Raw genomic sequence first — 25376 nt, forward strand, 5'->3', positions numbered from 1 at the left:
CGGGGAGTGTGCGGCGCCGAGCCTGGGTCCGGGTGGGGTGGCGAGGCAGTCAGGCGAGCGTGTTCTCTAGTCTATCCCGCACGCCCGGCGCGGCTCCTGCCCCTAGATACCCCGGCCGGGTGGATAGCCAGGAATCTTCCCAGTGGCCGGGGGAAGCCGGCTTTCTGCACCCGAGAGGGGCGGTGTGGCCGACTCTCCCGAGCCTTCTAGAGAGGTGACCACGGCCTGCACCCGGTTTAGGACAGGTGGCTGGACGGGATGTCTCGGCTTCTCGAGGATTTGCCCTCCGCCTGGGAGGAAATGGCCCTGGCATCCTAGAATCGATGCCACCTGTCTTCTGCCCAAGCCCAGACGCTCACGCCCAGAACTAGCCGCAGGGGGCGTGGCCTGGGCGTGGCCTAGAGGAGGCGGGGCCTGGATTCCCGGTTCCGCAGAGGCCGGCGACGTGCTTACGCAGCACGTACGACGGGAGGTGGGGCCGGCAGCCGGGCGGGCGGCTGAGGCGCGGGGCCTGGTCCCGCCGGCACCATGGCCAAAACCGTGGCCTATTTCTACGACCCGGACGTGGGCAACTTCCACTACGGTGAGGGAGCAAGGTGGCACCCGAGGGGTTCGGGACGCGGAGGGATGGAGGCTGGGGCTACAACTGACGAACTCTCTTCTCTACTCCCAGGGGCCGGGCACCCTATGAAGCCTCACCGCTTGGCACTGACCCATAGTCTGGTCCTGCACTACGGTCTCTACAAGAAGATGATCGTGAGTTCCGCCGCCTCTGCTGGGGATTGAGGGTGGGGGCGAGCTGCGGCCCTAAAGCCAGGTAGGCCGCACTGAATGAGACCCACCCAAGAGTGGGGGTGGGGGCAGGCTGGATAGAAGGAACCAGGAGCACCCGCACCCCCACATGCAGAGTGCTGGTGAGCGCACCCACCGACTTCATGGGAGTTACTCTTTCACCTTAGGTCAGCCACCCTTTGACCTCAGGTGGACTCACACTGGGCGAGTTAGGGTGGAGTGGGGCTGGTTTGAAGACTGAAGGTGTTTTTCTCCCCAGCATTTTGGGGTGTGGGCAGTGCTTTAACCTCAGAGGAGGGAAAGGGGATGTGAGGTTTACCCTCAGTTTCTATCCCTTCTCCTCTGCAACCCGCCTCCACCACCAAGGAGCTGAAGCTCCAGGGAGGACCACAGCCCTCCGTGTAAATGTGTATGTGAAGGTAGCAGATGTCCTGGGTATTACCTTTTCAACCTAGAATACCCCACACAGGTAGCCACTACCCAACCCTTCATCTCCCAGGAAAACATGCTGTCTGTCCCAGGCTGGGAATTTGTAGCTGTGATACCCGGTTATAACAGTTAAGCTCAGCCCACATGCGTTGCAAGGGGAATCAGTCAAAGTATGAATGAGTGTCCACTGCTTGTGCTGAGGCACAGACAAGTGAATTGGTCATAGAAGAGATTGAGGTGTTGTTGGTGCGTGAATCTATGAATTCCTGAAATCTTGTGCTGGTATATACCTATGTACATTTTCTGGGGAGAGAAAGGCTTTTTGGTTTTGCCCAATTTCTAAAGAAGCATGTGACCACCACCCCCAAAACAAAGATAAATCTCTGGCTTAGCACCTGGGTACTTTGAGCTTTAATTAAAAGATGTTCATACATGCCATATTATTTGATTCCAAAAGAACTCAGAGACAGAAAGAGCAGAACCAGAGCCCAGGGGAGGAGATCCAGGGAAGAGGGCAGTGGATCGGGGCTCACCGTTAGAAGGTAGGAAAGGCTCGGCTGGAGGCGGGAAGGAAAAAGGCAAGTCCAGTGGTCTTTAGGGGACTCGATCATAATAAACCACCGGGCTTATCAGAGCCTCTCTTCTGCCTCAGCCTAACAAGGACTAGGGGCAAGGGTACTGCAGGTGTGGTTTTGGATAATCCCCAGGACTGGTTCAGCATAGGTGGTCTCAGCTCCATGATTGAGACTGACCCTGCCTGGATTCACCTTGTGTTTCTGTCCTGAGGTCTTCAAGCCATACCAGGCCTCCCAGCATGACATGTGCCGCTTCCACTCTGAGGACTACATTGACTTCCTGCAGAGAGTGAGCCCCACCAATATGCAAGGCTTCACCAAGAGCCTTAATGCCTTCAACGTGGGCGATGACTGGTGAGAAGACTAGAACTTTTGATGCCAGGCATTTCAAGAACACTTGAGTGAGGTCTTGGAGGCAGTACGTGGGAAGATGCTGAGTCAATGAGTCATCATTTACTCATTGGTTTATTCAACAAATATTTATTGGTCATTTGCTCTAGGCCAGGCCCTGTGCCAAATGCTAGGGATGCAATGATCAACAATAGCAAAATTTTAATATTATGGTTGAGAGTCCTGAAAAGGAGAGGTACATGAGAGCATATGAGGGTATATATGAGGGAGAATTACCCAGCTTTGGGAGTCTGGTCAGTGGAGGCTTCCTAGAGGAAGTAGTAAAGATTGAGCTGAGATCTGAAGAAAGAGTAAGAGGTAATTAGGCAACAGTGGTTGGGAGGAGAGAGAGTGAGGGGAGGAATGTCATGGGCAGTAGGGATGACATGTGCCAGGGTCTGTGGTCGGATAGAGTATGACTCATTTGAGGAACAAAAATGGCCAACCTCAGAATATGAAGAGAAGAGTGATCTGAATTGAGGCTGAAGTGATAGGCAGGGCCTCTAAAAAGTAGACAGCCTTATGATGAATTAGAGTTTTTACCCCTACAGGAGAGGCAAGGCTTCAGAGTGTTTTAAAAAGCAAGAGAGCGAGTAGATATGATCCAGGTTTACATGATTGGGCTTGTACCATACCAGGAAAACCTAGACCCTTTGGGAAAGGGAATGGATAAGAAAGATGAGCCCTGATCCTTACTTACATTCTAGTGTGCACCCTTGAAAATAGAGTGACCATAAAAGCTATCATTTACTCAGTTTATTTTTAACCTTTTTATTAGGGAAAATTTCAAACATTTCTGAAAGAATAGTACAGCCAAACTCCATACATCAGTCATGCAGCTGCAACACTTGTAAGCAAATCTTCATCTGTATCCCCTCACATTAGATTATCATTTTAAAAAAATTTTATTTTTATATATATATATTTTATTGATTTTTTACAGAGAGGAAGGGAGCGAGATAGAGAGTCAGAAACATCGATGAGAGAGAAACATCGATCAGCCGCCTCCTGCACATCCCCCACCGGGGATGTGCCCACAACCCAGGTACATGCCCTTGACCGGAATCGAACCTGGGACCTTTTAGTCCGCAGGCTGACGCTCTATCCACTGAGCCAAACCGGTTTCGGCAAAATTTTATTTTTAATTGTCATCTGAGGATATGTTATTTTTACTGATTTTAGAGAGAAGAAGGGGGGGGGGGAGAAAGAGAGAGACATTGATATAATAGAGAAACATCTTATCAGGAGGCAACAGTTGCCTCCCTCACATGCCCTGACTGGGGATCGAACATGGGATAACACTCCAACCAACTGAGCCACCCTGCCAGGGAACACGTTAGATTATTTTAAAACAATTCCCAGCCCTGGCTGGTGTGGCTCAGTTGGGTGTCATCCTGTGCACCCAAACGTTGCCGGTTCCATTCGAGGCAGCCATTGTATGTTTTTCTTTCCCTCTCCCTTCCTCTCTTTCTAAGAATCAATTAAAAAATAATTCTCAGATATTATATTCTTTTATCTGTGAATACTTTATGTATCTCCAAATGATCCCCTTAAAAAATGCACAGTGTTACTATCACACCTAAAAAATTAGCAGTAATTCCTTAATATCGGAGATGCAATCAGTATCCAAATTTTTTCCAATTGTCTTATAATTTTTCTTTATCGCAATTGATTTATTTATATCAGGATCTAAACAAGGTTCACACATTACATTTGGTTGATATGTCTCTTAAAATTCTTAATCTGTAACATTTCTTTCCCTTGAATTTAATTCTTGAAGAGACCAGGCTGTTGATCCTGTAGAGTTTCCTACAATAGTTACCATGAGTGCTTACTCTGCTGTGCTGAGGATTGCTGCTACATCCACTTCTCACACTAACCCTGAGATGTAATAGTCCTTTTCCTGGTGTTGGGTATACTGAAGTTTGAAGAGATTTAGGTAACTTGCCTGAGTCACATAACTGGTCAGTGGAGGTAGCAGAATTCAAATTCAGAGCCCAGGTTTTAAAATACTACACTAATCTGTTTCCCTAAAATATCCTATCAATAGAAGTAGCCTGGGCTGGAGAAACAGACACCAACGCCTCAGGCTGGCATTGAGCACCTCCTGGAATGCCTTACGTTCCCCCTTCAGCCTCTCCAAGGCCTTACCAGCCTTCACACCACCAGGAAGTTTCACACCACAAAGCCTGTCTTGACCACTCCAGCCGCAGAGGTCTGTCCTGCACACACTGCACTGTCATTTGGTGTTCAGTCACATGTTGCCTTGGGTGGTTTCTTGGTTTTTTGTTATTGCTGCTACTGCTATTTCTGAGTTCACTTTATAGGTCTTCGAATGCAGAGTCAGCCCTCAGGCCACAGCTGGGGCCGTGAAAGCCCTTTGTGCACTTAGGGAATGCTACTACTGGGCCCTTTGCGCAGCATCATAGTGTCAAACTTGTGCTTATCTGTATTTCAGATGAGAGTTAGGGATTTTCCTTTCAATTAATTTCTGACAGTTTTCAAAGTAATCTAATATAAAAGCTAAATTAACTGCTGGCCGGTTAGCTCAGTTGGTTAGAGCGTGGTGCTAATAATAAAAGCTAAATTATACTACAAGGCTTTTAATGGGGAAAAAAAACACAAACCAAAACAGTCCCAGAACTGTCCCTTCCACCCATAGATCCCTCTCCCCAGTGGCAGCCACTTTTAGCTTCTCTAGCTATTTCTTCTGATATTTATCTTTGCACTTCAAAATAATAATACTAATTTACTACTGTTAATAATAATCTAATACACTTAGGTAATGCCTACTGTTTGTCAGGTGCTATTCTAAATGCTTTCCAGTCATTAGCTCATTTAGTCTCAACTACCCCTATGAAGCAGGGTCTATGACTGTCTCCTTTTTACAGATGAGAACACTTAGGCACAGAAAGCTTTATCTTGCCCAGACTCACAGTCATTAGGTGTCAAAGAGTCAAGGTTTGAACCTAGGTAGCTGCCTCAGAATCTAGGCTGTTAAACATGCTACCATTCTATACTGTTTCTTATGAGATGCTCATATTGCTATTTCTTCATTTAGCAATGGTCTATTAAACTCTTATAATTGAAGATGAGCATTTAGTCTCCTATACCATCACCTGGCTTCCCCTTCCCTACCAGCTTCAGAATGTAGTTATATAACAATTTTTTATTAAATAAGTATTCTATGTTTATATTTTTTTAATTTTTAAAAAGTCATTTTACCATTGAGCCAAATAGTATACTATGATTTAATCTTTTTCTTGTACAAGTTTTTGTTTTTCCTGGAGCTGATAATTTCATTGTTTATTCATTTGCTTGTTTAGGTGTCAATCACAAATTCTTCTCAAACTCTTTGAGAAACTATAAAACTCCCTACACCCCAGCCAGTGTAGCTAAGTGGTTGGGTATCAACCTATGAGCCAGGAGGTCACAGTTCGATTCCTGGTCAGGGCATATGCCCGGGTTGCAGGCTTGATCCCCAATAGGGAGCGTGCAGGAGGCTCTCTCATCATTGATGTTTCTCTCTGATTCTCTCTGAAATCAATAAAAATATATTTTAAAAAAACACTCCTGCCCTAGCTGTTTGGCTCAATGGATAGAGTGTTGGCCTGCGGACAAGGGTCGATTCTAGTCAAGGGCACATGGTCGGGTTGCAGGCTCCATCCCCAGTAGGGGGTGTACAGGAGGCAGCCGATTAATGATTCTTTCTCATTATTGATGTTTCTATCTCTCTTTCCCTCTTCCTTCCTCTCTAAAATAAATAAAAATATATTTAAAAAAACAAACACTCCCTACAATTTTCTTTTTCACATAGTCCAATGTGTCGGCTCCACTATGTCCTTGGAGACCTAAAGCGAGGGATTGTTTAAAGCATTTCCTTTGCTGAAGGTCAAGTTTATGAAGGTATAATTTGCATACAGTAGAATTCACCCTTTTTCGGTATACAGTTCTGAGAGTTTTGACAACAAGGTCATTTATCCCTCAAAGGTTCCTCATGCCCTTTTGAAGTTAATCCCTTCTCTCCACATTAACTCTAGGCAACTACTGATCCTGAGGTCTGTTCCTATATTTTGTCATTTAAATGGAGCTACAGAGTATGTAGCCATTTGTGTCTGGCTTCAAGCTTCTCTTTTTTATAAAAAATGAAGATGCTAAAAATGATAGATGACATTTATTAAAGGCTTACTGGGTTCCACACACTGTGTTAAAGGCTTTCTGTGGGTTATTTCATCATTACTATTTTGTGCATACTATAGGAAGATAACTTTCTTTAAAATGTGTAGCTATAAAGAACATTATTGAGCATTATGTTAAAGTGATATACACCGAAGAAACTTTTAAGAAAAATAGAGCTCAACATTCCCTTTCAACTTGTTTCCTCTTTGTGTGTACACTCAAGTACCTAGAAGCTGCCTGCTTCTCTCTCCAGCTAGGGTACAAACTTCCTGATAGTGTTAAATCCTTCTTTACTTCCCATCAGAGCTTGGGACATGGTTTGGTCCAAAATATTTGTTGAATACATTTGCAGATAACTTGATCGTGTAGGAGGGGGAGAGCAGCTTATTAAAGCCTGGAGGTTGGAGGGGTTTGGGTTGTGGGGAGGTGTAGGGAGGGCCGGATAGAGGTAAAAGGGCTTCAACTTGCTCCTCTTCCCTGCAGCCCAGTGTTTCCCGGGCTCTTTGAGTTCTGCTCCCGTTACACAGGCGCATCTCTGCAAGGAGCAACCCAGCTGAACAACAAGGTGACCACAGCCCTGAGTCCCATTCCCCCTTTCTGTGGCTGGCTGGACTCAAGGGCTTAACCCTGACCATGAGCTCCCATCTTTGGGGGTGGGCAGGAGGACTGTGAGTTGGGTGTTTGTTTTTTAGATCTGTGATATTGCCATTAACTGGGCTGGAGGTCTGCACCATGCCAAGAAGTTTGAGGTGAGTGAGGAGGTGATGGGGGAGACTATAGCTACTCTAGGGTTGGTGTTGAGGATGACAGTAGGGGGCAACTGGGTGGAGGAATTGTTCCTTTCTTTACAAGACCACTGTCTTGCCATAGGCTTCTGGCTTCTGCTATGTCAATGACATTGTGATTGGCATCCTGGAGCTGCTCAAGTGAGTAACCTGGGAGGCGATGGAGGGACTTAATCAGACTCTTAGCTGACGAGATCTCAGACTGCCCTGGCCCTGACCCAGATCTCCATCCCCATACTCGCTTCTCCTAAATTCTTCATGCTTTGCTTAGGCTGCCTCTTCCTGTGCTCTGCTGCAGATTCCCTGTTGCCTGCTTACATTTCAACCTTCTCTGCACATCCCTCTCCTGTCCCTGCATCCAGGCTTGAGCCCCAGGGTTGCCCATAGGGAACTGGTGGTGTTAGGTTTCAGGTGATTTTGGTGAAATTGAGTGGAAGCAGACTCTTGATAACCCCAGACCTTGTGTTTGGGAGGAGTGGCTTGGGGATTTTCTTCCTGGGGTCCACCTCTGCCTCAGACCCTGGCTTTGCCCTCACCCCAGGTACCACCCTCGGGTGCTCTACATTGATATTGACATCCATCACGGTGATGGGGTCCAGGAAGCCTTCTACCTCACTGACCGGGTCATGACAGTGTCCTTCCACAAATATGGAAACTACTTCTTCCCCGGCACAGGTACAGGAATAGAAATGCCCATCCCTTTCTCGTTACCATGACTGCCTCCTTCTCAGCCTTCAGGTCTCGGCTCAGCTGCCCCTCCTCAGAGAAGCCTCTCCTAACCACCCAGTTAACGTATTCACCTCCTTGCCCACTACTCTCACATCACTCTGCTTGTTTCTCACAGAGCACTCACTGCTGTTTGTATTTATTGTGGTGTTTTGTTTACTGTCTCCCTCATTATGTTTACTCACAAAAACATAAGCTTAGTGGTATTTCCTTCATTTCATTAGTTCTCTTTATTGCTGTATCCCCCATGCCTAGTACATAGCTTGACCCCTAGTAGGCCCTCAAAAAGTCTTTGTTGAATGAATGCAAGTTGCAGGAGACTTAGTAGCTCTAGGGAGTGTGTGGGGCAGGTATGTAGATGGAATGAGAGGCCCCCAGTGTTGGTTGGGTTGAAGCAGTTGTGTTGTGGATGCTTCCCATATGGCTTTCAGCTCCCACCTCCCACTTCCCTGTAGGTGACATGTATGAAGTTGGAGCAGAGAGTGGCCGCTACTACTGTCTCAATGTACCCCTGCGGGATGGCATTGATGACCAGAGTAAGTACTGAAGTCTTCCTGCTCACTGGGCCCCTTCTTTCTCTCCTTGAATTAACCTCTTCTGCCTGGTATTGCCTGCTGTTGGGCCAGGTGTCCTTCAGGATGAATGGCCTTCAGAAGGACCATGAGCCGACCCACCTCTCTCCCCCCCTCCCGGAAACTGTGTGCAACACATTATGTGTATGTGCAGTTTTCTGGGAAAAGGGTCATTAGCTTTCATCCATCACTCCAATGGGTCTGGGACCCCTCCAGAAGTTCAGAACCAATGGTTTGTTTCCTTGGGTTGCCTCTTTCCTCGGCTATATGTTCGCTCAACCCCCTTTTTCCTTTTGTTCCCTGTCTCCCCATCCCCTTGGGGTGCCAGGTACCCATCTTTGGCCCTCTCCCAGGTTACAAGCACCTTTTCCAGCCGGTTATCAACCAGGTGGTGGACTTCTACCAGCCCACATGCATCGTTCTTCAGGTAATACTGCCAGTGCCTGATTAGGAGGGCTCTTCCTAGGTTTGGAAGAAGAGAGCAGGAAAGAGTCAGTGGGGAAGGGAAGGGAAGAAGGGAAGCGCACCTGGGACATTCTGATCAGTTACCTTACCGCAGCTGCCTGGGCTTTTGCTTTATGCAGTGTGGAGCTGACTCCCTGGGCTGTGATCGATTGGGCTGCTTCAACCTCAGCATTCGAGGACATGGGTGAGACTGACCCTCCTGTAACTCCCACAGGTTTTCAAGTGGTTTGGACCTCAATACAAGAGAGGGGGTCATGGAAAAATGAGTCTTACCTCTTCTTGAAAGTCAAAAATAGTGCCAAATTGTACTTGAACCAGAAAGGTCACCTTAAACAGGGTTCCCCAGCTGGTCATTTATTCACAATAGGTTTTTATTAAGCTCCTGTTATGTTCCAGGCATTGTACAGGAGATGGGGACGCAGTGGGGAAACTCCCGTGAACTTTACAGTTTAGTGTAGGAAATAGACAAAACATGAGAAGCAAACCAAGTAGATTGTTATAAATCCTACGAAGGGAAAAGATGGGAAGCTGAAATACAGGATAGCAGTGGGGAACCTACTTTTAGATAGTACGATTTGGAAAGGATTTTCTGGGGAGTTGACATTTGGATTGAGAACCTGAAGCCTACAAGGAGTGAGCCATAAGAGCAGAGAGAAGGCTGTCCCAAGCGGCGGGCAGGGCCCACTCAGAGGCTCTGAGGCGGGGAAGAGCTGGTGTGGAGAGGATGTGAAGTAAAACTAGTGAGGCAAGAACACAGGGAGTAAGCTGCGGTGGTGTGAGGCGAGGTCTGAGAGGTCAGCAGTGGCGAGGCTGAATAGAGCCTTTGGACCTGGTCAGGAGTCTAGATTATATTTCAAATAAAATGGGAAATCATTGAAAGATATGAAGCAGGGAAGTGCCATGATCCAATTCATGTTTTAAAGTGACTACTGCTTGGGAAAGGTTTGGGTCAGGGAGATGGGAGTGGAAGTGGGGAGACCAGTTAGGGAGCTATTGGTGTTGTCTAGGCTGGAAATGTGGTGCCGGGCTGAGGTGGAGGAGGTAATGATGGAGAGAAATGGATGATTTGAGTTATATTTTGGCTTTAGAAGTGATAGCCCTTGCTAGGCCATGGATGAGAATAGTTGATTAACAGGTAGGGTGCCAGGATGGGTGTATAGAACAGGAGTGCACTTTATTTTAAAATTTTTATTGAGACACAACAGAAATATAATAAAGTACACATATCTCAAGGATATAACTCAATGAATTTCACTGCCTAGATCAAAATATAGAACCTATCTAGTCTCCTTGTGCCCCTTTCCAGACAACACCAAGAGGTGTGTACTTTGGGTTTTCATAACTACCTTTACCTAATTTCTTTGGTTTCTTTTAATAGGGAATGCGTCGAATATGTCAAGAGCTTCAATATTCCTCTCCTGGTGCTAGGTGGTGGTGGTTATACTGTCCGAAATGTTGCTCGGTGCTGGTAAGCACACTCCCTGATTTTCCTTCTCCCCTTTGTCCAGTGTGAGCTAGGGGCTCCCTGAGGGCTGGCAAGGTGGGCCCTTCAGGCCACTTGCTCAGCCTGCCCCCTTCTGCTGGTTGGTTTCAGGACGTATGAGACATCGCTGCTGGTAGAAGAGGCCATTAGTGAGGAGCTTCCCTATAGTGGTAAGGACCACCCCATGTTACCCTGACACCAGGAATGCTGTTCTCACAATGGCCTGGCTTGAAGGCAGTGAGGACACTGATATTCTCAGAGCTCTACAGACTAACCCCCTGAGCTCAGAACAGTGAAAAGATTAGGCAACTATAATGTAGGGATTTTGGATGGGAAGGAAAGAGATTGGGAAGTCTTGGGACCTGATTGTCTGTCTGAGCCATACTCTCTCCGTCAAATCTTTTCCCTCCAAAGAATACTTTGAGTACTTTGCCCCAGACTTCACGCTCCATCCAGATGTCAGCACCCGCATCGAGAATCAGAACTCTCGCCAGGTCAGTAGTTCGGAGAAGCTGAGCACAAGGGTGGGGAGCCCAGGAATGGTCCAGGATGTGGGAAATCAGAGAAACCAGAGAAGAAAGTTATCAGCCATCACTCTCACTGATAGCAGCTAGAGGAGGATTCTAAACAGGTTAAAGTAGAGGCAGTTGGGGGTGGGAATAGGACACTGATCAGTTGGGATACTCAAAGTAGGATTAAGAATGGGATTAAAACTAGGATGATAGGGGTGAAAGGCAGCTAGAAGGGTGGATGCTCTGAATCACTGCGAGCTGCTCACTCTCTATTCCTTAACTCCAACCAGTATCTGGACCAGATCCGCCAGACGATCTTTGAAAACCTGAAGATGCTGAACCATGCACCTAGCGTCCAGATTCACGATGTGCCCGCAGACCTCCTGACCTATGACAGGACTGATGAGGCTGATGCAGAGGAGAGGGGTCCTGAGGAGAACTACAGCAGGTCTGGGGCAGGGACAAGGGCGGGGGGGGGGCGGGGATTCTAGCAGGATTGTCAGGGAGGTGAAGAGGGGAAAAGTAAACTGAGACATTAGCTTAATTTTCCCTGGCTTACTTCTGTAGTATGCCTACTTTTCAGTCTGCTGCTATTTCACACTCCCCCCCCCCCCCCCGTTTTTAATGACATAAGCAACATATATTTACTGTAAAAATTTTAAACAGCACCAAAATATGTTAAGTTTGCATTTACACAATCCAAGACCCAGTCCACAAAGTAATCACTTTTCGTTTGATTTGTATCTTTTGAGATAGGTTTTTCTCTATAGATTAAGTATACTGTTCAACATGCACAGATAAACAAAAATGCACATATACACTCATTCTCAGAGTTACGCAGTTTTCTTTGTGTGTGGTTTTTTTTTAATACAGTTGGGTCATTCTTTATGGGTTGCTCTACAACTTACAACTCTTACAACTGGTTCTTTCTGGTTTTTTTTTTACAAAGCAATGTGTGTCTTCCCATGTCAGTATATATAGGTCTGCTTCATTATTTTATCAGCTCTATAATATTCTATTGTGTGGATGTAGCCTCACTTAACCAAATACCATTGATGGACATTTACATATTTCCCATTTTTTTCATTATTACAAAGAATGTGGCTATGGACCCTCTTTCATGTACATCTTAGCTTGCTTGTTTGAGTAGATTAGATTCCTAGAATTGTTGCTGCTGGGTCAAAAGCTATGTGTGCTAAATTTTTAAATATTTGCTGCCAAATTGCCTTCCAAAAAGCCTGTAACAGTTTATATTCTTGCCAGCATCTTACTTCCAGGTTTTGAGCTGGACAGGTCCCTGCCGGTATACTGCTCTCTAAGACCCTTTGATTTCTTTCCTCTGTTAATTCTTATAGGTATGATAATTGTATTGTGGTTTTTAAAAAAGCCTTTATCATTCTGAGATAGATACTAAAATATTTACAGATGCAATGAATTAGGGAAAAAAAGACTAGCATAGAATTTATTTTTAATCTCAAAGTAGGCTTTTCTGGAAAATGAAGGGGAAAGACAATAGAATCCAGAAGTGCAGAAACAGATGCACTTAATGGAGAACAGATTTCCTTATGTGACTGAAGGATAACCACAGCTGGACACTTGCAGGACATCTGGTCCTGCTCCCATGTAGTGTCAGGGGTTTGGACTGGCTCTGCTGCAGAGTCTGATGGGCTTCGCTTCCAGAGTCTGCTTCTCTTAGAGTTCACTCTTCCAGATGCATCCTCTGGAGCTGGGCTTCACTGCTCGGACCCTTAGGACTACTCCAGCCTTCCTCCTCCATGAATACTCCCTTATTCCTACTCTTGGTTGAGGAAGTATCTGAAGCTCGGGCCTCAGGAATTCCTTTTTGACCCATCATCTCCTTTAAAACTTTTCCAGGTCATTGAGGCTTAAATTCTGGAAATTGCCAAAAGGAGGAACATAAACACAAGTTTTTACCGTTTTTTAAGGAAATGAAAGTCAAAGTGTGACCTTTTCATCTATAATTCTAGTCTGATATCTGGGCCTAGTTTCTGCATTGTATCCCCCCCTCTCAACAGCCAGCAGAAGCCTCAGGCTTCTTCCTGTCCTAAATCCTACCTCCCTGTCAGACTGCCCACTGAGTTCCTGTTCTTTGATGTCTCCAGTTTGTGTATTATTTGCAGAATAGTGGTAATAAGAGTTATCACTTTTTGTGGGTTTGCTAAGCATCAGATTCAATACTAAGTGCTTTATAGCAATACGTACATATCATCATTCCATTGCCATCAGACAATCCAGAGGATTCTAAGGCTCAGAGAGGTTAAATAACTTTCTGAAGGTTCCCCAGCTAGTTTAATATCAGGGATGATATTCAAACCAGAATCTGACTCCACACATTGAAACCTTGTGTGCTTAAAAGTAACTGAGACATTGCTTACCAGGTAGATAGGGCTTTTCCTAACTTAGTTCCCCAGCTTCTCTTTGATGACTTTCTCCCTTCTTTTTTTTTTTAATTTTTTAAAAATATATTTCTTTATTGATTTCAGAGAGGCAGGGCGAGGGAGAGAGAGAGAGAAACATCAATGATGAGAGAGAATCATTGTTTGGCTGCCTCCTACACACGCCACACTGGGGATTGGCCTGCAACCTGGGTATTTGCCCTGATCGGGAATTGAACTGTGACCTCCTGGTTCATAGGTCAGTGCTCAACCACTGAGCCAGCTGGCTGGGCAAAAACTCTCCTTTCCATTGCACTTAGAAGGAAATCCAGATTTCTGACCATTCCTTTAAAAGGCCTTGCATGCTGGCCCTTACCTACATCCCTGGTCTCATCTTTTACCAGCTCTCCTTCATGCTCACTGTTCCCAGACATCCTGGTTTTCTTGCTCTTACTGGAATACATCAGTCTCCTTTCACCTTTATAACTTTGTGGTACTTGGTGGGTATTTTTTTGCAGCTCAGAATGGTCTTCCTGAGAACTTTAGCCAGTTCCTTCTCAAACTTCAGGTCTTACTTTCTTAGAACAGCCTTCCCTAATAATTCTTCCTGAAAATTTTATCTGTTTCCTTCATCACTCTCTGTCACATCTCCCTTTATTTCATTTTATTCATGGTACTCTCCATTATCTGAAATTATCATATTATTTACTTTGTTAGTTATTGTGAGTCTCGTTTATTAGGTAAGTTTTTAGGGATTGTCAGAAATGTTGTCTGGCTTATTCTCTACTAATGTAATGCTAAGGCTCATGACAGTGCTAGCACAGAGTAATCTCAATAAATGCTTACTGACTACATGAGTGGAGGAATGACTAGTGCTCAGTCTCTACTAATAGAAGGGGAGGAGTGCTTCCCTGACAAAGGGGCTTAAGAAGTGGCTCCAGGGGACTGTCTAGGGGACTGTCTAGGGCGGGGGGATAAAATGGACACATATGTAATACTCTTTGTAATACTTTAAGCAATAAATTAAAAAAAAAAAAAAAAAAAAGAAGTGGCTCCAGAGAGGGTGCCTATGTGGGAAAATATTGGAGCTTGAAGAGTGGAGCCCTCATCTCTCTCCCCTTGCTTTGCAGGCCAGAGGCACCCAATGAGTTCTATGATGGAGACCATGACAACGACAAGGAAAGCGATGTGGAGATTTAAGAGCAGCTGGGCTTGCTGTGCCCCCAAGGAATCCCTTTTTACCTCTTAATTGGGTGGGAGGAAAAAGGTGTGGGTCCCCCAGCTCTGGACCTGTTGCCTTCACTGGTTTTACCAATGCTAGGGGACTGTTTGGAGACCACATCTGGTTCTCAAACCAACTATCTCCTTTCTTCTCCCTCCTAAGGCCTGACAATGGTACCTGTTTGGGATTGGATGGGACAAGGATAGGGCAGTGGGCCCTAGATGCCAGTCTTAGCCCTTCTGGCCTCCTTATTCCTTCCCTGCTTCCCTCTAGCTCAGAGACTGCTAGGGATGAAGGAGTAATCAGGACTGAGGTTGCCTCTGGCTTCCTCCTCTCATGAGTTCTACTGCAAGCCTTCCTTCCAGTGCAGGTGAAGAGTGAGGGGTTTTAGAGAGTCAGAGCTTAACCCCTTAACCCCAGATGATGGGAAGTACATTTTTGAGTTGGGGGAGGATGTGAAAATCTCCTGTTCTAACTTTTGGCTTTATGTCCATTTTACCACTGTTTTTATCCAATAAACCAAGTTGGTATTTTTTTGTACCTTTTGTCTTTCTGTGAATAGTCTTACTTCTTGCTAGCTAGCTATATGTGAAGGGAGAGGAAGGGGGCAGGTGATGAAGTATGTAATAAAAACCTTAGTTGACATTCACTCAGCACTTAGCTTATGTTAGGCCCTATTATGTAATCTACATGGATTATCTTGCTCATATATAGGGAGTTGATAGAGCTTTCTGGTTAAGAGTTAGACAGATGTGGGCAGATTACTAAAGAGGGGCTGGAAGAGGACTTCAGGTTTTTGAACCTGGGTGTTTGGAATGGTGATGCTAGTTAGTGAAGATGCATGGAGAGCAAAGTGCTTACTTAGCACACAGTGCCCGACAAATAGTTTCTCATCATCTTAACTGTATGTGAAGAACGATGCTAGTAGTCACAAACATGGACCCTTCCCTGGAGAAGTTTACAATCCAATAAGGAGTGAGATAAATGCAGATGTAGACAGTGGTATAAGAAAGAAGGATAGTAGATGGGTCACTCCTCCATGCTTTAATCTTGTCAGTTTTTCAACCCTAGCTTAGAAAGTAAAGTAGCTTTTGTACTGTTTTGGACATACTGAGTTTGAAGTGTGGGCTGGACAGCTCTATGCAAATTTTCATCAGGCAATTAGAAAGTGGAACACAAGATCATCATGAAGGCCATATTTAGAAGCCAGACAGCTTGGCAAAGACCCTGTAATCTTAGCTCTTAGATTGAGTGCTGGGGTCTACAGAGTGAGAGTCACTGAATCTGCTCTCCAGGAACATACATTTGAAATCTTTTGCTGGCTGTGGGCGAGATAATTCAGTCCATACTTTGAGGGCCCACTGAGTGCCACATACTTTTAACTCAAGGAATAGTTGTAGCTGAGAGAATGAAGTTACTGAGGGAGAAATCAAGCCAGTAGAGCAAATAACATACTCCTGGAGAACACCTGTTCTTTTCACTCAGGTTTGGTTATGTCAGTAGAGAACCTGGTTGAACATAGGGCTTGGCAGTCAGACTAACCTGGGTTGAAATTTTTATCAATTATGTGTCCTTGGGCAAGTCACTTTAGCTCTCAAAGTCCAAATTTCCTGTCGGTATAGTGGTGAGACTAAAGAAATCTGACATGGCACTGTGGGGATTCAGTGAGAAAACACATGCAGAGTGTTTTATATAGTACCTGGCATAGAGCAAGTGCAGGTAAATGGTGACATTACTGTTCAGGCACATTGGCAATACTAGTTTATCTGTATTAGAAACAGAAAGTAGCAAACCTGGGATTCAAAACTAGATAGTCTAACTCCAGAGCTTGCCAAGTTCGAGCTAGCACTCTGTTCTTGGTACATAGCTTTTAATAAAGGATAACTGTCACTTTTGTTTTTCATGTGCTCCGTGGATATTGCGCACATGAAAACTATTGTCCTGGCACTACATTTTTGCCAAGATAATAGTCTCATTTGATTTCTTATTCACACTTAATGTCCGGGACTCGGTATGAGAAGGTCCAGGCTTTACAGCCACGTGGTCTCTGCGTCGGAGTGGGGAGGCCTGCACCGCTTCCACCAGCAGAGGGCGATGTTCGCGGTTGCGGCCACAGAGAGGTTGCACCGCCCACTCGTCACCCCCCACGTGGGTATGAATGGTTAGGCCCGCGGGGCAGGTAGCGAGCTTCCGCGGCTTCCCTCCACCCCCCTCCCTTCACTCATTGGTAGGGGCTGCGGGTCCGGGCGGAAGTGGGGCAGGCGGGCGGGAGCGAGGCGTCGCCGTTGTATATTCATGAGGCGCGCGCAGCCGGCATGCTAATGAGGCGGGGCGCGGCGGCGGGCTGAGGAGCTGCTTGGGCGGCGGCGGCGGCTGCGGGCTGGGAGCAGCCGGGTGGGAGCGGTGTGGGCGCGGGGTCACCAGCCGGCGCGAACCTGGACATGGAGCCGCCCGGCGGGGGCCTGGGACCGGGCCGCGGGACCCGGGACAAGAAGAAGGGCCGGAGCCCGGACGAGCTGCCCGCGGCGGGCGGCGACGGCGGCAAATCCAAGAAATTTGTGAGTGTCCTTCCCACCCCGTTCCCTCAGCCCGGCCCGGTAACCGCCCTCTGGACCCCGGAGATCCCCGCGGGGAATCTCCGTCGGCCCCAGGGATGCACGCCTGTCTCTCGGGAGCCGCCCCCGCGCCTCCCCTTCTCGTTGTACTGGGTCCTGGGCTCCACAGCCCGACCCTCTGCCCCTCCAGGATCTCGGGGAGCCCAGCGTCCGCCCCCCGCCTCTGGCCCGGCCACCTCCGACCTTCCTCCACCCCCAGCCCCCACGCTCTCCGCCCTGCGCCCCCGTGGCCCGGGCAGGTCTCACCCACCGCTTTCCTCTCGCCCCACTTCCTTTCTTCTTCCTCTGCTACCCGAACACACCTTCTCTGTCTTGGTCCTCAGTGCTTTTCTGAGCCCATTTTCTCCTGTTACCCTCCCCCCCGTGTTTTTGGTGTTTTATTTGCTTCTCCTAAAGGTCACTTCCTTCCCCAAGATTGATCGCTTTCACCTGCTAACTTTCCTCCCGCCCAGCCCTCTCTCCGGGCCCTCGGCCCGGTGTCACCTAATAATCCTTCCTCTCAGGAATGTTACCTGACTTGGGCCCTGCCTTCCCGCCTCCCTTGGCCGTTTGTCCTTGCGATCGCCGGAATGGGTGCCTGCCCAGGTCCTGTGGTCACGGGGCACGAAGTTCATTTTCTTCGCCGGTATTTCTCTGTCCAGAGAGCCTGTCACTTCACCCTGTTGCTTATCACTTTCCAGGGAGTTAGCGCTTCCCATGATTATGCCCCTCTTGACCTAGGATGGTGATAAACTTCCCTCGTGGGGAGGAAGTTAGACTGCAAGTCCAAGAAGTCTGTGAGTGATGGAGCCGCTTTCCGTGCATTGCCCATGGTCACCGTCCCGGCAACTCTGCCACCCCCTGTGCCCCACGGCGGCTGGCACCCCCTTTCCTCCCGGGGGAAGAGGAGCGCTTTCCTCAGGTGCCCGGTCCTTCCGACCGGAGGCTGAAGGAGCAGGGATGTTCCTGCAGTCCTATCCTATTTCATTACCCTTGCTCACACGGAATCATTTTTATTAGTATCTCCAGGGAGCTACGTGTTGCTTTTTCCTGTAAAAGCTTTGAAAATTATGGGAGACTGTCCAAGAGAGGGAAAGGGGGCTTGGGTCTTAATCACGATTTGCTAGCTGTAATTCTGGTTATTTATTCCTCTCTTCCAGGTAATCACACCCCCTACCCCAGTATCTCTTTCTACTAACCAGCTGGGTTCTAACTCTTTCCTCTTTCTTTCTCGTTTCTCTTACCCCCAATCCCTTAGCATTTTGACCCAGTTCCACACGTGGTTTTTTTGTTTTTTGGGGGGGAGGGAGGTGAAGGTTGGTAAAGTGATAGAGTCAGGAAGAAAATGTTGCTTTGGGACCTTGGAGGGTTGAGATGTGGAGAGTACTAAACAGAATTAAAATAGTGACTCATCTCTTCCTGCATGTTTCTAGCAAGGCAGGTACTTCTGGACTGCCCTTCCCAGGGACTCACAGGCTGTGGGTAACTCTGGTTTTATCTGGTGAGACATTCCCCCCTCCAGCACCCTCCCAGAAATGTAGGGTTAATGGTGGTGATGACCTTCGCCTGTGGCAACTAAAGCAGCATGTCTCTGTTTCTTTAGGGAAGGAATTGACCCTCTAGGTCAGTGGTTCTCAGCCTTGGCTGCACATTAGAATCACCTTAAAATCCTGATTTCTGGGCCTCTTTCCGGATGAGGCCCAGAAATCAGGATTTTAAAAAGATTCCTAGGTGATTCTAATGTGCAGCCAAGGCTGAGAACCACTGCTCTAGGTCAGTGATGGCGAACCTATGACACGCGTGTCAGAGGTGACACACGAGCTCATTTTTTTGGTTGATTTTTCTTTGTTAAATGGCATTTAAATATATAAAATATCAGAAATATAAATCTTCGTTTTACTTGGTTGCAAATATCAAAAAATTTCTATATGTGACACGGCACCAGAGTTAAGTTAGGGTTTTTCAAAATGCTGACACGCCGAGCTCAAAAGGTTCGCCATCACTGGGCTAGGTGAAGGGCTTTCTTTCTGAGCCCATATTCCTTCCGTTTCCGTATCTTTTTGTTTTGATTTTGTTTCCATGGGTACTGTTTGACCTTCCTCACCCAGTTTCAGCCATTCCTGCTGATTTATAGTGACCTCTGTGGCTTGTAAATGTTTTTCAAGCCCTTAATAGAAGTTTATATGTGTTTTTGTTTTATCTAACACTGTGTGTTTCACAAATGTGTGAAATCTACTAAGTGTAAGTGGTGCTGAAAGGTGAGATGCCTGAGGAAACAACTTCTTTTCACCTGTTTTTGGAATGTCCATGAAGTCTGGTATATGCTGAGTGGATTTGGCTCAAAGTTGTTGATATTTGCTTTAGAGAGGGTGGAGTTTGAACCAAGTTCTCTTTTTCTTTCTGAGGTGTTGGTCTTAACCCTTAACTTGCTAAATTTAAAAAACTATGTCACACAGGTAGGGAGGAGAATTGCATTTACAGCTAGGGGATTGGAAAGTTCCCAGGAAAGTAGTGCTACTTAACCCCTTTATTGCCAACTATAATATACCTCAAGGCATCTGAATATTCTGTCTTCCTCACTGATCATTTTATGAAAACTCTGGAATAGAGAAACCAGAGGCATTCACTTCTCTCTGTGTCTGTGCATGTGCACTAGCATGTGGGTGGTGGAGTGGGCGAGATGGCTCCTGTGCTTTTGTTACCCATGGCTGAGTTTTCTTGAACTGCAGGCTGAAAGCAAACTCACAACTTTTACCTCCTCCACTTTTTCTAGAGTGTGTATCCTCTGGAACTCCATTAAGAATGTGTTTTATAAAACTGCACTGGTTTGCTCTTCGTGTGTCCGAGGGCTGTGTTTGCATCCGAGGGGTTCCTAATCCCTCTAGCTCCTACGTGTCTCTTTCCAGGCTTATGCAGGTTCTAAGTGTAGCTCGACTGCTGAGAGCACAGAGGTCCTAGGTTGCCCGAGATCTGCTCTTACCCTCTGAGGCATCTTGTGTGGAAAGGAGATGGAGTGTAAGTTGGAAAAGTGGTTGGGCATCTTTAAAAATGTGGCTGTGGGAGATGCTGACGTGTGGCTGAAGCCAGGCTGCCTGGTATTCCCCCTTGGTTCTTCATGAGTCTCTCTTCTCCTGGGCCATGAACATGTCCCTTCTCTAGCAATATTCTAGTTCCTTTTAGAAGCCCTTAAAGGGGAAAAATTCCAAATGAACAGTGTTTCCTGACTTTTCAGCAGTGATGAATGTGGGTGCCAAATAGACTGTTTCTGAAATGTGAAAGGGGAGTAAGTATAACCAGGATGTTAGGAGGCTGCGGAGTATCCCTGAATTTTATAGATTCCATGTCTTTTCACATAATCAAGAAATTGATACGTTCTAAGAAAGAATATTGCTTCCTGGTTTAGCTAGGAGCATAACTTCGTAAAAAATGAATTTCAGTGTGGGGTTAGAGAAAATAGAAGATAATTTTTAGAATCTTGTTTAATTTTGGATTCCTGTGTTGGATTATTACCAGGTTGCAGTTTCATGCCCTTCTAAAAGTAAAGCAATAATGAAAGCATAAATGTTTGGTTGTAGACCCCTGTCCAAAATGAGAGCAGTCAAAGGTGAAGGGTGCCAACAGGATTTTAAGCAGATACTAGGAAAGGTAGAGAATATAAAAGAGGTGGAGTTGTTCGTGCAGTTTTCTGCTGCTCTTCTCTTCGAGGAGATCTTAACTTTAACACAAAAGGTCACAGAATACCAAGGAGTGTACAGAGGGCTTTATACAAGTCATGTGGCTTTTGTGTTTTTTGAAAGATGATAAACACAGGGATTACTTGGTTTAGAAAAAGGGAGGGGAGCCAACAGGAATGTTATTGAGATGCTTGAGATGACAGGATGATACCTTAAATATGTCTGCCCTTCTTTCTGCCTTGTCTTTAAAGACAGCCCAAGGATCCACTTGATTATGTCACTTGTACTTGTCTCAAAGGAAATCCTCCCTCAGGGAGTGCCTCAGAATTAAAATCTCTGCCGTGGGAGATTTGGTAAATGTTGGGATACTTTTCTAAAAAGAACTGAAAATGTTATCACCTATAAATTATGTTTATTATAAAAGCTGTGAGAATAGTAATAAGTGAGAAGTGATTTAACTTTGTTGATGGGCACATGGGTCAGAATAGACTCATTTTATTTCCTGTGTGATAGAATTACCTTTTGATATTCCCTGGCGTTCTCAGTGTATTTTATAAATGGATTGCCAAGTTATTGTTGGAGAGTGTTATATTTTCATTGGAATGTAATAGAGGCTTAAAAGATAAGGTTATGCCATATGTGATTTAGAAGAACAGGTTAAAATCATGTTTATTAATAAGAAATAATAGGCATTATATAGGGTTTCTATATGCAGGTGTTTTCTCCCATTTTGTTTCAGTTATTGGAAATCATTCAAGCTACAAAAGTTATCCCCATGTTGAAACATACGTTGTAATACTTAAGTGTTTTTTATTTATTATGTTGAACCTCCTATTCCCACTCATTTTTATTTGAAAGTACTAGCAAAATTCACCTCTTGCCAACCAGCAAAATGGGTGTTTGCTCCTAGTTAGGGTTAGGTGAGACAAAGCCAGCGCTCTCCCCTTGCCCAACTGCCCGCCCTTCCCTCCCTCTTTGTTTTTATTCCCTCCCTGCTCTATATGGTCAGGTTCGAGTTTCATGAACAACCGGGCTTTTGAGGAATCAGGAACAGTAAAAGCTGTTGATACTAAAATTTTTTAAAAATATATATATATGTTATTGATTTTTTTACAGAGAGGAAGGGAGAGGGATAGAGAGTTAGAAATACCGATGAGAGAGAAACATCAATCAGCTGTCTCCTGCACACCCACTGCGGATGTGCCCACAACCAAGGTACATGCCCTTGACCGGAATTGAACCCGGGACCTTTCAGTCCGCAGGCCGACGCTCTATCCACTGAGCCAAACCGGTTAGGGCGATACTAAAATTTTTTAAAATGTCAAAGCTAAAATTGAGAAGTAGAGTATTTTAATCACTATAAACATATTTTACCTTTTACCGTTTTTTCTACCTTTTTTTTAAAAAAAACAAAGTTTTTAGAATCAAGGGATCCTTTTTAAGGAAGTAAAAGAATTACTGAAGGAAAAAAGAAATATTGAGACCAGTATTTTAATGAATTTTTACCACCAGTTACAGGATAACTGGGTGAATCATTGTTCTTCCAGCTCTGAGATTCTTACTTCCATTCATTGTTAAAGCTTGCTATGAATGGCAGTCTTAAATTTTAGAGTCGGAAGGGACTCTAAACACCCAATCAGAGCAGCAATCCTTCTTACACTTGTAGGTTGGAAACATCAGGGGGCTAAGGGGTGGAAATTGAATAAATGAATGGAGGAAGAGAAGCAGAAATTTTGGATTCTGCATTTCCTTTAGTAAATTTCAGGATCTTGGAATAGCTAGAGTAGTAGAAAGGATTATAGAGAAACAGATATGCTAGAAGCTGTGAAACTGAGAGGGAAAAGATTGAAAAAACTGGCTCTCTATGGAGAAGCATTCTTACATGGAAGATGGGAAATTCCATTATTGGTGGTGGTTATGAGTGGTCCTTAGGCAGTAGCTACTTTGGCGTTTTGTTAGGGTAGCAGATACAAGTAGAGTTCATGATGTCCTCAATTACATTTCTGGATTTCTGATTATGTGACTTATTTCCTGTTTTAGGACTAGTACTGTGTAAACATAGGATTTGTAGTTTCTTTTAAGATTTAACATACTTTATGGATCCAACAGAGGGTGATTTATAAACCTTCTTTTATCCTAAAGTCACAGAAAGCCAAGGACTGTACCTTGATAGTAGGCCTACATCTCAGATATAGCTGCCTTTTGTTGTTGTTGTTAGAACTTTAGGATCAAGTAAAAAAGGTAACCCTCACTTTTTTTTTTCTCTTTTAATTTTATTGATTTTTAGAGAGAGGAAGGGGGAGAGGTGTAGAGAGAGAGAGAGAGAAACATCGATTTGAGAGAGAAACATTGATAGGTTGCCTTCCACACACGTCCCGACCAGGGATCGAACCCATAACCTGGGTATGTGCCCTGACTGGAAATCAAACTCACCACCTTTTGGCGTACAGGATGATGCTCCAACTAACTGAGCCACACTGACCAGGGCTCTCACACTTTATTCAGGGGTCTTCACCTTTTTTGTGTGTGTGCCATAGAACCTTTGCCAGCACCACCCCCCCTTTTTCTTACAGCTTTATTGATGTATAATTAACATACAATAAGCCACATATATTTAGTGCACAATTTGTGAAACCATTACCACAGTAAAGATAATGAATATATTCAGTACCCTCAAAAGCTTCCTCCTGCCCCTTTGTATCTTTCCTTCCCCCTTCCCTACACTGATTTGCTTTCTGTAACTATAGATTAGTTTGTAATTTTTAGAAGTTTATATAAATGGATTCCTACGATCTGAACCTCCTCTTCTGACTTCTTTTAGCATAATATATTGTTACACTTATTAATAGCTCATTCTTTTTATTTATTTCTGAGTAGTATTACATTGTATGGATTTACTATAATTTGTATATTCATCTACCTTTGGTAGGCATTTGGGTTGTTTCCAGCTTTTTTGTTTTGTTTTGTTTTTGCTGTGCACATTCATGTACAAGTTTTTATCTGGACACATGCCTTCATTTTTCTTTTGTAAATACGTAGGAGTAGAATGACTAAGTTATATGGTAGGACTATGTTTAACTTTTTAAAGAAGTTGCCTGTTTTCCAAAGTGGTTGTACTGTTTTATATTCTCACAAGCAATAGATGAGCTCCAGTTTCTTTCCTACTCTTGGTATGATCAGTCTTAAATTTAAGCCATCCAAGTGGATATACAGTTGGTATCTCAGTGTGGCTTTAGGTTGCATTCCCCTGATGATCTTGAGCCACTTTTCATGTACTTACTTGCTATCTGTATATCTCCCTTGAAGTGTCCAAAATTTTTCCCTATCCTATCCTATCCTATCCTATCTAATAAAACTCTAATATGCAAATCGACCGAACAGTGGAACGACCGGTTGATATGATGCGCACTGACCACCAGGGGGAGCGCCACTCAGCCAAAAGCCCCGCTCATGGCTGGCAAGCGCAGTGGTGGTGGCCTCTCCTGCCTCCCGAGGGCTCCCGGACTGTGAGAGGGCGTAGACCAGGCTGAGGAACCCCACCCTCCCCCACTCCCAGTGCATGAATCTCGTGCACCGGGCATCTAGTTTAAACTATTTTGTTATAGTAAAAATACCAGTCCTTTGTTATATATAGGTTTTGCAGATATTCTTCCTGTGACTTGCCTTTTCATTTTCGTAAGTGTATTTTAAAGTATCTAATTAAACACAAAAGTGCTTAATTTTGATGAAGTCCAATTTTTTCTCTTTTCATTTTTTCTGTGACATATTTCAAAAATCTTTGTTGAGCCCTAACCGGTTTGGCTCAGTGGATAGAGCATCAGCCTGAGGACTTAAGGGTCCCAGGTTCGATTCTGGTCAAGGGCATGTACCTTGGTTGCAGGCACATCCCCAGTAGGGAGTGTGCAGGAGGCAGCTAATCGATGTTTCTCTCTCATCAATGTTTCTCTCTATTCCTCTCCCTTCCTCTCTGTAAAAAATCAATAAAATATATTTTTAAAAAATCTTTGTTGAAATTATGGTCACTATGATTTTCTTTTTTGCTTTTAAGTTTTCTAGATTTAGCTCTTAAATTCTGTGTTCCATGGTGCATATGTGAGTTATATTTCACATATTCCTTTTGGGGTTTAATTTTCACTTGTAGGCAAGAGAGAACATTTCTGACAGTTTTAGGATCAGGGACCTTTGAGATCTCATTTATTCTGGAAACAATTTCATCTTATGTGGTATTAGAAAACTTTTGTTTTTCTTTACTCAGTGTGCTACAGGTTGTATAATGCCTGCCTCCCTATCTATAAATATTAATGAACAGCATTTTTATAGATTGATTCATTACAGACTAGAAGGACAGGGAGTAATAATAACACTAACAGTAATAATAACAGTTGTTGCATATTACAATAGCCTTAGCACTGTGCTAAAGAGCTTTAGATTTATCACATTAATCTCTAGATCATCCTTATAAAATAGAGCACTGTTATTATTACCATTTTATAGGTAATTAAAATGAAACTCAGTGAGTTCAAGCAACTTGCTTTAGGTCATAAACCTAGGTCCAGCTGATTAAAAAAACCTGTGTTCTTTT

The 25376-nt window shown here is 44.8% G+C and overlaps 2 protein-coding genes across 5 annotated transcripts in view; both read left to right on the top strand.

The window, feature by feature from the left end:
• Nucleotides 1-423: 423 nt before the first annotated feature.
• On the top strand, nucleotides 424-15071 carry HDAC3 (histone deacetylase 3). Of its 2 annotated transcripts, XM_036312612.1 has the most exons (15): nucleotides 424-583; nucleotides 674-756; nucleotides 2008-2150; nucleotides 6849-6930; nucleotides 7058-7114; nucleotides 7236-7291; nucleotides 7692-7825; nucleotides 8332-8412; nucleotides 8802-8875; nucleotides 9033-9097; nucleotides 10292-10381; nucleotides 10508-10566; nucleotides 10811-10890; nucleotides 11199-11356; nucleotides 14435-15071. In XM_036312612.1, exons 1-15 carry the CDS (start codon nucleotides 529-531, stop codon nucleotides 14502-14504), a joined length of 1287 nt encoding a protein of 428 aa, XP_036168505.1. In that variant the 5' UTR covers nucleotides 424-528; the 3' UTR covers nucleotides 14505-15071. The 2 variants fall into 2 exon arrangements, with proteins under 2 accessions (XP_036168505.1, XP_036168506.1); XM_036312613.1 differs by lacking the exons at nucleotides 424-583; nucleotides 674-756 and adding an exon at nucleotides 799-817.
• A 1803-nt stretch (nucleotides 15072-16874) lies between these two features.
• DIAPH1 (diaphanous related formin 1) overlaps nucleotides 16875-25376 on the top strand; it is an 83272-nt gene continuing 74770 nt past the window's right edge. Inside the window, exon 1 of one of the 3 annotated variants that reach the window (XM_036313881.1) lies at nucleotides 16875-17084. In XM_036313881.1, the coding sequence (XP_036169774.1) occupies nucleotides 16968-17084 (117 nt within the window). In that variant the 5' untranslated portion in view covers nucleotides 16875-16967. The remainder of the gene's footprint in view (nucleotides 17085-25376) is intronic. The other 2 variants (XM_036313882.1, XM_036313880.1) reach the window with 2 other exon arrangements.

Source organism: Myotis myotis, unplaced genomic scaffold, assembly GCF_014108235.1.
Source record: "Myotis myotis isolate mMyoMyo1 unplaced genomic scaffold, mMyoMyo1.p scaffold_m19_p_6, whole genome shotgun sequence".
In the NCBI taxonomy this organism is placed as follows: domain Eukaryota; kingdom Metazoa; phylum Chordata; class Mammalia; order Chiroptera; family Vespertilionidae; genus Myotis; species Myotis myotis.

Excerpts from the sequence above, each read along its gene's own strand:
- HDAC3 (XM_036312612.1), top strand. The coding sequence starts at position 529 with ATGGCCAAAACCGTGGCCTATTTCTACGACCCGGACGTGGGCAACTTC. Across the intron at positions 6,931-7,057 it reads CAACCCAGCTGAACAACAAG|ATCTGTGATATTGCCATTAA; the intron begins GTGACCACAGCC and ends TTTGTTTTTTAG. Across the intron at positions 10,382-10,507 it reads CGAAATGTTGCTCGGTGCTG|GACGTATGAGACATCGCTGC; the intron begins GTAAGCACACTC and ends GGTTGGTTTCAG.